The sequence below is a fragment of the Pectinophora gossypiella genome, chromosome 3 (assembly GCF_024362695.1).
Source record: "Pectinophora gossypiella chromosome 3, ilPecGoss1.1, whole genome shotgun sequence".
NCBI lineage: Eukaryota > Metazoa > Arthropoda > Insecta > Lepidoptera > Gelechiidae > Pectinophora > Pectinophora gossypiella.
This window is the reverse complement of record NC_065406.1, coordinates 5,336,713-5,352,196: the sequence shown is the minus strand read 5'-3', so window position 1 is coordinate 5,352,196 and position 15,484 is coordinate 5,336,713. Positions and strand designations below refer to the sequence as shown.

At 38.1% G+C, this 15,484-nt stretch overlaps 3 protein-coding genes across 4 annotated transcripts in view; 2 read left to right on the top strand and 1 right to left on the bottom strand.

Moving 5' to 3' along the window:
- The window catches only part of LOC126380148 (hormone receptor 4-like), a 44,608-nt gene extending 38,298 nt beyond the window's left edge, over positions 1-6,310 (top strand). For both annotated transcript variants that reach the window (XM_050029418.1, XM_050029409.1), the window contains exon 8: positions 1,714-6,310. In XM_050029418.1, coding sequence (XP_049885375.1) covers positions 1,714-1,794 — 81 coding nt within the window. In that variant the 3' untranslated portion in view covers positions 1,795-6,310. The remainder of the gene's footprint in view (positions 1-1,713) is intronic.
- A 464-nt stretch (positions 6,311-6,774) lies between these two features.
- Positions 6,775-9,213, top strand: LOC126380646 (eukaryotic translation initiation factor 3 subunit I). The gene is made up of 5 exons (XM_050030209.1): positions 6,775-6,894; positions 7,039-7,265; positions 7,692-7,824; positions 8,293-8,460; positions 8,678-9,213. The coding sequence occupies exons 1-5, from the start codon at positions 6,892-6,894 to the stop codon at positions 9,134-9,136; spliced, it is 990 nt and encodes a 329-aa protein (XP_049886166.1). The 5' UTR covers positions 6,775-6,891; the 3' UTR covers positions 9,137-9,213.
- Positions 9,214-11,897: 2,684 nt separating this feature from the next.
- LOC126380722 (serine/threonine-protein phosphatase 6 catalytic subunit) lies at positions 11,898-15,319 on the bottom strand. The gene is made up of 6 exons (XM_050030318.1): positions 15,044-15,319; positions 14,408-14,553; positions 14,017-14,158; positions 12,828-12,982; positions 12,455-12,567; positions 11,898-12,177 (listed from the first exon to the last, which is right to left on the bottom strand). Exons 1-6 carry the CDS (start codon positions 15,206-15,208, stop codon positions 11,987-11,989), a joined length of 912 nt encoding a protein of 303 aa, XP_049886275.1. The 5' UTR covers positions 15,209-15,319; the 3' UTR covers positions 11,898-11,986.
- Between the last annotated feature and the right edge of the window lie 165 nt (positions 15,320-15,484).

The window sequence follows — 15,484 nt, the reverse complement described above, 5'->3', positions numbered from 1 at the left end:
GGGTTTATTGTAAAGCTAGGTAATTGTACAATTAATTGGGAGGCTCGTAAACAAAAATGTGTTGCATTATCGAGCACTGAAGCTGAATATTTAGCGATAACTGATGTATGTAAGGATTTATGTTTTATACAAAATTTCCTAAATGAGGTCATATGTAGAGTTCCCAAAATAGTTTTGTATAATGATAACCAAAGTGCGCAAAAATTGTTAGAGTCAAAAGAATATTGTCACAAGCGCACGAAACATATAGATTTAAGGTACCATTATATAAAGGATTTAATCCAAACTGGCTTTGCTACTATTAAGTATATGTCAACTCAAGAAATGATAGCAGATGTATTAACTAAACCGTTGAGTTCCATGAAGCATAAACATTTTATCAATGACATGAATGTTATAAATGTAGAGTCTTTGCATAATTAATTATTTATAATGTAATTAGCATGTTTTATTATTGCATTATTTGAATTTTATGAATGATATTTTGTCAATATGTTGTCTCTACATGTCCTTATTCGAATCTGTATATGATTGGTGTTGCTTTTATATAATGTAATGAATAAGGGGAAGTGATATAAATAATATTCATTAATTATATAACTATGAATGTCAGACTAGGCTGCATGATAGTGATGTCATTGCATACATTATAGTTTAAAACAATAACTAAAATTTATCTATGCACACTGATCTTTTGTCGTTGCTTCTTCCTTCCTTCCGTGGCCGCCATGTAGAACATAAGTTTACCGTATACACTAATATTTTAAATCGTATTTTTATCTAAACAAACATGTGGAAATTGTGACTTCTGATTTTGGATTATGATAATACAAGAAGAGAAGATGACGTGAATTGTTTTATTTCCATCTTCTACACGCTCGCCCGTTCCCAAGATTCCACTGTGCACATTACACACATCATCTGCTTGAACATTTGCAATGTGTTTATTTCCATGATTCAATCGATGTTCTATTAGCAAACGAGTACCTACCTATTACAGTTTTGAGAGCACAGATAAATCACCTAAATTTTTAAACAAACGTTACCTAATGTATTTACACAACTGTGATAAGTAGGTTTCCAAAATTTTTCCAAAATTGAAATCAGAGTACAGAAATTTAAATTTGAAATATCGTGACTTCATGAATTTAGAATAGGTAAGTAGGGGGAGCGAAGATCTCAAAGCTATGATCTGGAAGAATTAGCTCCGTTTTACCTCTTACGTAGAAATAAGTACTACCTACTTTATCAGAGTTGAAAGCTATTGAAGCCGTAAATAGACGGCAACGCATTACCCGGCCCTTTCAACCTCGTGGCTAGATTTATCAAAGTCAAACCATTCGGTAAACTTTTACCATAGCCACTAAAGATAACACAACAGAACTAAACTGCTAGAAAGCAAACCCGTTCCAATAGAAAGTCTTCGATACAATTGTTGAAAGCTTTCGATTCTGTAAATCTGTATTATTCACACACTCAGCCCTTAGATGATACATACAGACATGATGTAATAGAGAGCGAGCGACACGTTCAAACGCGTCTGCTTTCCCGATCTTCGTCAAATAACATGATACCACAAACGGCTTATTCATACAATTCAGACCAATGACTCATACAAATAATATTATCAAAGATTACGATGTTTGATCATTACTGGCATTTCAACATGTTTTTGTACCAACTTTATTAACTGACGGATATTTTGCCCAACAGATCCAGGCTGCGGCGAATCTACTGCTCGAGAGCAAGATGTTCTACGTGCCGTTTGTTCTGAACTCGGCTGAGATCAGATAGTATATGGCGCAGCAGGGCGTCTAGTTCTCGATGTACGAGCGGCCGCCGCGCCCGCGCCCGCGCGGCGCGCCCTCGCACCCTTGTTCCTACTCGAGCGAGCGCCCGAGTGGAGGAGCGCTCGGGCCGGGGCTGCGCCGCCCCGCCAGCGAGTGTTCGGACGCCAGTGCCAGTGCTGCCACCATGTGCGAGGACCCTGCGGTACTCTATACCCTTGTTGAGCGATGTGTGTAATGGTTTATTGTTTAGTAGAGGAATTAAAACGTCCCAATTGACAGACTGATTTATTAATAAATAGCTATAGGTACCAGGGACTTGAATGCGTGTTTTATACGTGGTAGTGTATACTACTTAGCTATTAAATAGAATAAAATATATTATTATGTTACTATTTAAAAATTGTCAGTCGAAGAATCGCATAATATATTATTTCTGTAAATATAGAGTATAATTTACAATATTATAGATAAGTCGTTGTTTCAGACAATTGTTTCTTGTAAATGAAATATTGCTGTTTTAGTTTGCATTTTATATTGTCTAGAATTAACCAGTAGACTAATGACTGGGTGTGTAATTATGAGAATTCTAATTTAATTTTATATGAATTGTTCGTAAGTAGTGTAGTTAGCACTAAGTACCTACTCTCAGTGTTTACCAAGACTGCTTGTATGTATACAACTACTGTTTATACATACACTAACATAGGCGCGGACGCCGCTACGATCTTGTAGTCACAACTTATGCATTTTTATTGCCAATTTTCGCATAACACTTGTGCATGTTTTGCTCTATACACTTCTGATTCTGGTCTAATAGACTTAAGTGACCGTAGGGGCCGCGGGGAGCAACAAAGTGACACTCTCACTGAACTCCAATACAGTGTTGCATTGCAATGGAGCAGTCCTGCGGTCTCCGCCACTCTTGTTGCATTTCTATGTTGTATGGTTATCTTTATGTGTGTAGGTGCTTCTATCTTTACTGAGATACTTCGCTTCCTTTAATGTGTTCAATTGTAATTATGCTCAATATTTCAAGTTGTCATCTCCATAAAAATCGTTGTTCATTCAGATATATCATTTTTAATGTTATTTGTAATTTAATCTCATAAATCTGCCAGTCATTCGATCGGTTTACTGCATCGTACTGCTAACCAAAGCTGGTACATTATATATCTCAACAAAAAAAATTCTAGAGCAGTTACATTTACTTTCTTATCGTTACTCGAATGCATACCTTGTCATTAGCAACTCTTGTAGTCGGACCAAATACATTATCATGAAACTTAACACGATCATCACATCTCTACATACTAACCGCCTTGGGTGCACCACAATGTTGGTTTCATCTCACACCGTTCACATTTTCATTTCCATTAAAATAAATGGTGCACACCGTCATTTTAGTTTTAAATTAATAAAAATAGTATAATGTTCGTCACTCTCAGTATGTAAGAACAGACTTTTGGAACTAATCACTGTCAGTAATCACTGCCTGACTTGTACGCTCTGCCGTTTGTTATTCTTGTATTAATAGTTAATGTTAAATATACGTTCCAGCAACGGTGAACAGTTACCACTAGCTCTAGGGGCGATGTACGCCCGTAAAATTAAGTAATTACAACCAAAAAGTTCGTTCTAGGGACTTAGGTTCTAGGTAATTAAATGTTATGCCTTAGTATTGTGGCCGACGACGTTGTGTAGGCACGCAGTCGGCCCCACTCTCACAATAGACGGATACCGAGTCCGAATTAAAATGTACATTAAGTAAGATCGGTCGTATAACCAGATGATACCAGTAATAGCGAAGCAAACTCAATGCAACATAGCTGCACGGTTGATATTATAACGTTTGTAAGAATTAGAGAATCCTGTTACCTGAATGAGCGACACACGTCCGTTCCTCAACGTGTTACCATTAGTTAAGTGTTAGCGTTACGTGTTTTGTACATTGTAAATTAGTTGGAATACAACCAGTTACGATACTGCCATCAAATGCCTAAATAAATAGTTTTCAATTAATTTTGTTATTATGTACGTTTAATTTAGTTAACGAAGTTCGTGAAATTATTTGTTAATTGTGATAATCGAACAGTGATAGAGAATGATACGCGCACGTTCCAAAAACTCGCGCTCGCGGCGGTGTGAGCGGCGGCCGCGTACGCTCGTACGCTCGTACGCTCGGTTCGGTGTCAACTCGCCCGCCGGGGCTTCACCATGATTGGGTAACTATTATTTATTTATTTTTTCAAGCTAACTTAATTATAAATTAATTAGTTCTTAAATACACCATCAGCAAGACGGTGTCAAATCTAAAGTCTGAGGTAAAGATGCCTTTATAGATTTTTAAACAATGTAATGACGGAAATCGTAAATATTAATAATCGCGAAACGTGCATCGTTCTACTAATTGTAAATGATAACATGTATGTAAGTAATATGACACTTATTTTGTTAGTAGTGTAGCGTATTGTTAAGGCGTACTAACGGCAGTGTATCAAATGGATATAGATTTGTAAGAATGTTATTGGCGTTGTACAAAGGATAGTATTGTTAGTATGTATTACAATGAAATTGGCGCATTACTGGCGAGTACCTAATTAGAATAGTACACGAAGAGCCCACAACGAGGCTATACATTCATAATGTAAATACATACATTGTAAGGGCCACTTGCTTTTCGTTGCTCTCCTAAATTTGTTGCTGGACTGGGTTTAAAGCTTTTTTCGCCTTTTATCGTATTCTAAATGGACTTAGTATTTACACTGTTACTTCTATCAAAATTGACTGAAAATATACAGAGTAAAGAATTCTCATGAGTTGCTGCTTGTCGTGTTGATTTGTGGATGTTTGTGACGTAGAGCCGGCATAGTCGCGCGGCGCGGGCGTCGGTGCGCGGCGGCGCCACAATGGGCGCACGCGCCTCTACTCGTCTCTTTGTAGTACCTGCCTGTGTCTCGCCTGCTACCGCTGTTGTCTACAGCTACATGAACCCTCACACCATCTCTCACACATCGTTACTCCAAAGTCAGACAGTAGAGACATCGCGAAAATAATTTGACTGATATAGTAATATAAACATAATAATGTTAATATATTTATAAGAATGTAACAAAAACTTAATGCATTTCACAGTTTCTTTACAGTCCATAAGAAAGTAATTAACTACATCTAAGATATTGTGACGAAATATTTTCACATTCGTAGAAGTAAGGTTTGTTGTGTATAAAAATAGCGTTTCGTGTATTTCGGGTAAATGAAGGGTTGAAATTGTGTACATTAGACATTGTATTAAATAGTTACGGAATAAATCGAATGTAAAGCCGTAAGAGAATATATATTTGGAAACGTTGACGAGTGTTTGTTCTATGTATTACGTGTCACAGATGGATATTTGAACTCTAGCATAGATTATTCTACGAGTTGTATTATTCAGATAACTTTTTATTCAAATAATCAATTTTGTTGTAAAAGTTCCAAGCAAACACGTTCAGCTTATTTCCCTGTGTTTGTCCTTCTAAAATAATTTATTGACTGTAATTTCGTTAACTGTTAAAGACACAGTAAGTACTAGATACACTTTGACACTGTCTCACGACTTTGTGCCTCTGAACAAACTGCACTTAGACATAACAAGACAACTTCTTATAAGAGTTCAATGGTTGAGTGTGCTGTATTTCACGTATTTAGTTGGGCTCGCTCAATTTCAAGACTTATCGCAATCAGAACTAGTACTATTAAGTATTATCGATACCATAAGGTTCTATGTTTACATTTAGCAAATCACATTAGTGTCTGACTGCTGTTTTGACCCCTGAAATACAACAGACTGAATGTCACACGCTGGAATAAGCTAACCTAACCATGCTAGAATGTACAATGCATTTTTTTCAATAAACGAATGACGCCTGTAACATGAGTCGTGTTAAAAGATTCAATAAATATTGTTAGATTTTTCATACTAAATTCTCGTTACTACGACATTTTCAGGATCATTTTAGGGGTCAATTTCCGATGGATAAAGGCTGTTTAGATATTCGACCAAGAAATAGGTGACTTTTGAAATAGTCTGATGATTGTACCACAACTGCTATAGCTATACCAAAGCAACACTACAGTATCGCGTTTATACTTTGAAGATTTGTTTAAGAATATATTTCATATCTTGACTAGTTACAATTCAAATTCTTTTTTAAAAATAAAAAGAGGCTTTAAAATATTGAAAGATATTGCTGGAGCACAATCTTTGAAACTTAGAAAAAACTTGTTTCGGCCTACCTAATGTACTGTATAGTTGTAACTTACGGTCGTGTGGTATATCTATAGGTGTTGTATGTACTATTTTCATTGTTTCGCCTCGTTGAAGTGGTGCGCCGGATAGTCAATCGAGTGTATGTACTGGTTGCCAAGAGGAGTTACCCACAGTTGTGTTTAGTTAGCGATGCATAACGTGTTTGTACTTTAATTTGTTTTTTAGTTGTACTCTTGGAAATCAATGGTTAATAATTTAAGAAAATAAAATGTATGTGAAATATCCTCCTCTTTAATTCCAAGCCCATATTTTTTTTCATTAATTTCATTAATTCCGTATCGTAACGCTCGTCGTAGTCTCGAGTGAGGTACCTACTTGCTACGAACTGTACGAAAGAGCAGCTACCCAGTTGCAAAAGAGTAGGAAATGTGGAATAGCGGTAATTTTAGTAGCGCAAAATTATCGTTTGTAATTAATTATATTGCTATAATAACTTTAATAGTTATTATTATGTATTAAACAGAAAAATAGGCTATAAAACTGTAATATAGCTATAACGCCACCTATTGACAAATTTATAGAAGTTTTTTGAACAGAGCCATCTATTATCGAATAGAAAATCTAAATTTACTCTTTTTTTTTTCAGCTTTAGCCTTTTGATTTTTGAGCCATTTAGTGTTGCCAGTAGTATTAAATATAAAAGACTAATTCTATTTTTTTTATTTGTCTATGATCCTGATTCCTCCCCTCACCCCCTTCCCTTCTTTCTGTCAAAAAGTGTTGGCAGCCGCCACATGTCACGCCTCAATTTTTGTGATTTTCTATAATTTTTCTTTAAAATAATCATAAAAAATGGTGAGTATTTATACTTTTGCTTATTGAAAAGACATATATTATCTGATATATCAATGTGCCGTAACCGCATCGTAATTTTGTGACAAATTCATATTATTATAATGTGCTTGGTAATGTAGTGTTTTCTACGCGTTCTGTTTGTAGAAACCTCTTATGCTGCAAGGGCACGAGCGTGCCATCACTCAGATCAAATATAACCGAGAGGGAGACTTGTTGTTCTCCGCCGCTAAGGACGCGAAGCCTAATGTGTGGTGGTCTTTGAACGGCGAGCGCCTGGGCACATTCAATGGACATGGCGGAGTCGTGTGGTGTCTCGACGTCGACTGGCAAAGTATTAACCTCATCACCGGTGGAGGTGACAGTTCTTGCAGGTAAGAATTAAATAGCTCCAATTTGAAAGTATTTTTAGGGTTATGTGTCATCACAACATACAATAGTTTCTGTATGTACACTCATATAATAACTCCGTTTCTTTTTTCAAATGAGGTCCTCTGTTACTAATACACTGTCTTGGTGAATTCTATTACAATATATTAATGTAAGATGTGAAGTATTCTATGAAACAAGTCTAATCGGACTGTATAATACTACAGAAATGTTTGCTAATACATATCTTCATATAAATACTTGTATTTTGTAACCTACATCCATGAAAGTATTTTATATAAATATCGAAAGAATTATATTGCTAGATAAAAAGTACAATCATTTACTAATATTTATTTAAAAAAAAAAATGTTACTGTTGTTGTTGTTAATTTCAAAGCAAAAATACAAATGTAACCTTAAATGTTTCAGGTTATGGGATCTGGAAACTGGCAAGAACATTGCGACAATTAAAACAAACTCCTCGGTGAGGACCTGCAATTTCAGCTTCAGTGCGTACCAGGCTGCCTACACCACTGACAAAGCTATGGGACATCCCTGTGAGGTAATTATAATATTAAGTCCCACAATACCCACCTGATTGCATGGAGTTGTGCAATTTTTAAATTAAGGTTGACTCTAGTAAGAATCTCCTCAATCTCATCAGAGTTTTCCTCTCTTTCCTTCTAAGATACAAAAAATTCCAAGGGACTTGATAGTCCTCTTGCACCCAGTTTACAATAGTAATGTTTTAGTTTCCAGAATTTCATAGAAATGGTAACAAACATTTCTCAGATGTGCTGGGTGAGCTAAATAAATAAAACATAGATTGTCAACTGTTGTAAGATGTTATAAAGTGTATTTGGCTTTTTTTTGCATTTTTGTTCTTTTTTATTCCTACTCTAGTAAACTGGTGATACTATCAAGTGATACTTTTTAATGTTTACCAACTCTTTACCCCTCTCTCATTCTCCCTTTTTTCTTTTCTCTTTTTTTCTTTATGTTCAAAGTAAAATATTTCAATAACTTCCAGGTCTTCATTGTGGACACTAGGACTATTGATGACTCCATTTCCAGCCAAGCCCCGATCTTGAAGTGGGAGATCACAGACTCAAAGGTCACATCTATGGTCTGGGGCACACTTGATGAGACTATCATCACTGGACACGAAGCTGGTGATCTCATCCAGTGGGATCTTAGGGTATGTTGTAAAATATTAACAGCAGCTATTCTGACATTGGTACTTTCAGATACTGTCCCAGTGACTAATTTCTGGTTACATTACATTAAGATGTTTTTTTTCTACAATATTAACCAAGTTTTTGTACAGTCACAATCTCTGTTAAGTAAACAAATACATATTTGATTCCAATCCCATTTTGCAATTTTCATAAAACAGTGGATTACTTTATTTTCAGACTGGCAAGAAAGTGCATTCTATTAAGGAGCACACTCACCAGATTAACGACATGCAGCTATCGCGTGACGGAACCATGTTCATCACTGCATCTAAGGACCAGACTGCCAAGCTCTTTGACACCAGCTCACTCGAACTCCTGAAGGAATACAAAACAGAGCGTCCAGTCAACTCCGCTGCTCTTAGCCCGATCCTCGACCATGTCGTACTTGGTGGTGGTCAAGATGCTATGGAAGTGACAACAACTTCTACCAGGCAGGGCAAATTCGATGCCCGATTCTATCACCTTGTATTTGAAGAAGAGTTTGGCCGTGTCAAGGGCCACTTCGGTCCTATCAACAGTTTGGCTTTCCACCCTGATGGTAAGAGTTATGCGTCCGGTGGTGAGGATGGTTATGTACGAGTGCAAAGCTTTGATCAATCCTACTTTGACTATACTTTTGACTACAACAGAGAATAAAGTTAAAGGAGATTGTATTGTAAACTTAATCAGTATCTGAATTTAAATACCAATAAAGATTTGTAAGCTGTCACACACTAATTGTTTTATTTGTTGTTGGTAATCTACAAAAAGATTAACTGCGTCCAAAAAGTACATCGACAATATGATATAGCTGGCAACACGGGTCACCGACGGACAGATATAATCCATATCATATTACAAATGTTACAATAATTTTGACCAGCCTGTATGGCTATGGTCCTTTGCCTGCTCCTTCTCGGGGAAATTTAACCAAAAATATAATAATTTATGATCAAATTGATATACATGTCGGAAGAAAACATTTTTTACTGTGCACTATCCTTGTCCTGTTTAGTGACCGGTCGTTTCCCACAGTGATGGGTCATTCTCTATAATGTCTGGACAGTGTCCGTAGAGACCGGTCTTTCTCAATAAGGACTGGTCAATGTCCGTAGCGACCGGTCTTTCTCAATAAGGACTGGTCAATGTCCGTAGTAACCGGTCATTCTCCATAATGACCGGTCAATGTCCGTAGTGACCGATCTTTCTCAATAGGGACCGGTCAATGTCCGTAGTGACCGGTCATTCTCAATAGGGACTGGTCAATGTCCGTAGTGACCGGTCATTCTCCATAATGACCGGTCAATGTCCGTAGCCACCGGTCATTATCCATAATGACTGGTCCCTGTCCGTAGTGACCGGTCATTCTCAATAGGGACTGGTCAATGTCCGTAGTGACCGGTCATTCTCCATAATGACCGGTCAATGTCCGTAGCCACCGGTCATTATCCATAATGACTGGTCACTCTCCATAATGACCGGTCAATGTCCGTAGCCACCGGTCATTACCCATAATGACTGGTCAATGTCCGTAGCGACCGGTCTTTCTCAATAAGGACTGGTCACTGTCCATAGTGACCGGTCATTCTCCATAATGACTGGTCAATATCCGTAGTGACCGGTCTCTCCATAATGACTGGTCACTGTCCGTAGTGACCGGTCATTCTCCATAATGACCGGTCAATGTCCGTAGCCACCGGTCATTATCCATAATGACTGGTCAATGCCCGTAGCGACCGGTCATTCTCAATATGGACTGGTCACTGTCCGTAGTGACCGGTCATTCTCCATAATGACCGGTCAATGTCCGTAGTGACCGATCTTTCTCAATAGGGACCGGTCAATGTCCGTAGTGACCGGTCATTCTCAATAGGGACTGGTCAATGTCCGCAATGACCGGTCAATGTCCGTAGTGACCGGTCATTCTCAATAGGGACTGGTCAATGTCCGCAATGACCGGTCAATGTCCGTAGTGACCGGTCATTCTCAATAGGGACTGGTCAATGTCCGTAGCGAGCGGTCATTTTCGATAAAGACTGGTCTATGTCCGTAGCGACCAGTCATTCTCCATAATGATGGGTCATTGTCCGTAGTGACCGGTCATTCTCCGTAGTGACCGGTCATTCTCCGTAGTGACCGGTCATTCTCCATAATGACCGGTCAATGTCCGTGGTGACCGGTCTTTCTCAATAGGGACCGGTCAATGTCCGTAGCCACCGGTCATTCTCCATAATGACCGGTCAATGTCCGTAGCCACCGGTCATTATCCATATAATGACTGGTCAATGTCCGTAGCGACCGGTCATTCTCAATAGGGACCGGTCAATGTCCGTAGTGACCGGTCATTCTCCATAATGACAATGGTCAATGTCCGTAGCGACCGGTCTTTCTCCACAATGACCGGTCAATGTCCGTAGCCACCGGTCATTCTCCATAATGACTGGTCAATATCCGTAGTGACCGGTCATTATCCATAATGACCGGTCAATGTCCGTAGCCACCGGTCATTATCCATAATGACTGGTCAATGCCCGTAGCGACCGGTCATTCTCAATAGGGACTGGTCACTGTCCGTAGTGACCGGTCATTCTCCATAATGACCGGTCAATGTCCGTAGTGACCGATCTTTCTCAATAGGGACCGGTCAATGTCCGTAGTGACCGGTCATTCTCAATAGGGACTGGTCAATGTCCGCAATGACCGGTCAATGTCCGTAGTGACCGGTCATTCTCAATAGGGACTGGTCAATGTCCGTAGCGAGCGGTCATTTTCGATAAAGACTGGTCTATGTCCGTAGCGACCAGTCATTCTCCATAATGATGGGTCATTGTCCGTAGTGACCGGTCATTCTCCGTAGTGACCGGTCATTCTCCATAATGACCGGTCAATGTCCGTGGTGACCGGAATGACCGGTCAATGTCCGTGGTGACCGGTCTTTCTCAATAGGGACCGGTCAATGTCCGTAGCCACCGGTCATTCTCCATAATGACTGGTCAATGTCCGTAGTGACCGGTCATTCTCCATAGAGGACCCTGTTGGGTGACAGGCGATCGTGTTCCAAAAAAATTATATAACTGTTACGCTTTTTACTAGTGTCTACGTTCACTGCACATCACGGCGCATGCACGAGGATAGACACCAATAACTTCTATTGGTGTATCGCGCTCCTATTACTCGATTACAACATTTTTGGTTCATGAGAATTCGTTATCACGCGCCTGCATCCCTGAAGGGGTGGCCAGAGGTGTAGGAAGAGGCGTCGCGTCGTTATAATTTGCTCAAAATTACCGTAATTTGTTGCAAAAATGACGATCAGATATTTTATAGCTAGACAGCCATTTTATCATTATACATCTCTATTTGAAAACTACGCAAACAAATACTTACATCTAAAGAAAGAAATAAATAAAAGAATCAATACACTGTACAATATGCAACAATATATTTATACTTAAAATAAAAACGTATAATTACACTTGGGAATACTTGATATCACTTGTGTTGAGCTCATAGGAAGTAGGGCGTGGTGTGTTGTGGAGGTACTTCTCTCTCACTATTGGGCACGGCTTGGAACAGCTTCGCATTCCTATCGTTGACAGTCTGAAACTCCATTATCGAAGCGACGTTGCCGCAGCGGTAACAATAGTTCGGGGCTGACCACACTGTCACTAGCCGCTTGTCGAACATGTATTTGTAACCTGAAAATCGCAGGTGGATTTAGTACCACCGAAAAGACAATAGTTGTGCTAAAGTGCTTTTTAAAAATCACATTAAGATGTGTCTTTCTTCAACTAAACTTTGATTTCTTTCTGGGTAAAAATTGAGATCACAAATTTTCACCTGCATTGAAACTAGCTTGTTTATTGTGAGGTTTTGTTAACAAAAATCTCATATGCGCGCGATTTTCGCTATAAGGCGATGATATTGTCTTCCAGTGCTCTGCAGTTCATTCTATAGTATATCCATGGAACTTACCTTCATGTACAAGTTGATGTGCTCGGCATATTAAATTCAAGTCGTTGTAATTCATAAACAGCTCGGTCACATATGCACCGAACAGCCACCCCGCACCCCTAGGGCTGACAGACCTGTAAAACAAATAGAAATAGTTTATTTATTTATTATTAAATGAAGTGACAGTTATACATGGCAAAAAATTATAGAATGTTTTTAGGTTTGTTTTTTGTTGTGACTTAATTGTAGGTTTACCTCAGATGGCATTGACTTAACCGTTAATGCCATCTGAAATGGAGAGCACTGAGGACTCACCCTCTGAGGCTCACCCAGTATAAAAAATATTTGACTAATACACTGAGCACAATCAACTATAAAAAGATTGTATAATTACCACATCTTAACATCAGCAGGATCAGACCACAGTAGATCGCAGAAGGCACCTTTATGTGGAATTTGTTGATTTCTGTCAATACATCTTATTTGATCTAACATGGATATCTCCGGTGATAACCCACCATGGACACAGAGGACTGTTTCATCTATTAACTGTAACAAATAAAAAAAACAATTGTTTTTTTTTAAATTTTTGATGTGACTTTGAACTTTGAACACCCTGAGTGATCATGCCAGTCTCATAGGAGCATTTGTGTGCCTATCCCTTAGGCAAAGGATTGGTCAACCAGATAATATAAACTAAAAGCCTTACATGATAGTGGCTCTGCCAACCAACTCTTCAACTTTTCCTTTGCCAAGGAAAATTACAACAAGAGAGTGAAAAACACTTCTCATATTCCAACAATATATGGTCATCGGTCTTCTGACAGATATGGTACAAAGGTTAGGGCTTAATACCCATCATGTGATAAATCTTATTTGTTGGGATGTGCCCAGAATGCAGCCTGAGAGCTGAGATCAATAATTTCTTATTGATGTTGAGAGACTCAAACCAAGGAGTTCATAACAGACTTCCCTGGAAGGCTGGAAGGCCAGTTCACCAATAGTGATACTCCCATTTTTGCAATATTTTCTTAATAACAGGGATAAGTTCACTGGCATAGGGTTTTGAATCAAGAACGGATCCATCCATTACAACAGCTTTTGCAAGTTGGTTTATCACTTAATTTCCAAGAAGTCCCACATGACCTGGGATACATCTTTAAACATTTACATTTTTGAGTCATCTCATGAATGAAAGTCAGAGATTCAAAGGCAATGGGCATTCCCTTCTGTCCCACCAATACACAATGAGTTAGGTGTTTTAAAGCACTCCTTGAATCCTGAATTTTGAAATATAGCAAAACTTTTTTATTTTTATTACTTTTGATTTGAAACTGAAACCAGAACTGTGTGCTGTCTCACCAAATATTGTCATGGTTTCCAAGCTTTTTAAATCCAGTCTATTTCTGTAATCAAAAGCACAAAAAGTAGGTCTTCTTCTATTGTGTGGGTTGTGAGGTGAATTCCCAACCTCATCAACCCTGGTGTCAGGGTTATTATAGAGCCGCCAAAGGCCCCTGACATGACTCATAAAAAAAACTCATGAAAAAGTAGGTATTTAAGAATGTTATTTGATATCTTACCGCTGCAACCGTAAGTAGATCAAACACCCTACAACAGTCTTTCCATGCATTTGCATTACCATATTTGTTCAGACACTCATCATAAAATCCATATACTTTTGTGATTTGGCATGTTTCATGATTTCCTCTTAGTAATATGATTCTGAAAAAAAAAACCATTTTATCAGACCTAAAACGAAAAGGAACACCCCACTCAATCTGGTATCTAAAATATCAATCCAGGTTATGGAAATAAAGTACATAATAATACCTAGGTAAAGCTAGGTACCTATATAAACATATTATTTTCTTAAGTTCTGTTGTCCTGTTTCTTTACCTAGGTACAAGGATAGCTTTAAGGGAAATCTTGATATCTAGCACGGAATAGGTAGACAGAGAAAAAGAATCTTACCTGTCAGGATACCTAGCTTTCAATGCCATAAGCAAAGTTAATGTTTCCAAACTATAATAGCCACGGTCCACATAGTCTCCCATAAAGATGTATTTTGTATGCGGCACTTGCCCGCCTATGTCGAAGAGTGCTTCCAAGTCATAAAACTGAAAATTATTTAAGAGTTATACATTAAGTACCAGATGAATCTAATTTGAATCTGTATGATATTAGGTATGTCTTGAAAAATGTACTTATAAGGTAGCCTAATTTGATAACACTAAATTGTAGATAACAAAATAAGTAATCAATATAGCACATGATATTGTAATTAAGGTTACTACACTATAACAACTACAAATGTCTTTCAGATTTCTGACAAAAGGAAATTATTGTTACATCAATGTGCTAAAATTATCTTTCTGTGCACTACTAAATGATGGCAGAAGAGTAAAAATGTATTCAAACATTGAAAGTCATTGAATATTAAAACTCAGTTCTAGGTAGGCTGAATCAATTATCAGGCAGATTCAGGCCACTGGTTATAGACCCACAAGTAATACTTTTGTTTCCTTGTTCATAATTTAAATGGTTTGCGATTCCTGAAGTATATTCGATGAGTAATCATAAAGAGCCTTGCGTTTTTATTCAATTTACCTGACCGTGAATGTCTCCACAAACAGTAACGGGCGTTTGTACCGGTTGAACATTAGGCTCCTCCAACAACAAGTCACACACGATATTGCACAGCTCTCGCAAGTCATCTTCAGGGAGATATTTACACCTCTTCGCAATCTCTATCCACTTGTCCACGTCGCTCATTTTAAAGATTTTGAGATGAGCAAACGCGTCTTTTATTTTTCAGATTTTTTTAGCCCCAATTTTGACAAGTGATCGAAATGACGTCCGCTAGTTTTTTTTTCTACAACTGACAGTTTTGGATGCGTTCATGAATGTAAGTGATAAACGAAGTATCATTTCCGTTATATTGTGTATGTGAATCTGTGATTTCCGTCTCGAGGGTAGTTCTTCGAACATCGGAAGTCAATATCATATCAACGAAAAAAATTCTTAGAATCGTTTGTCTTTTAGTTCTAA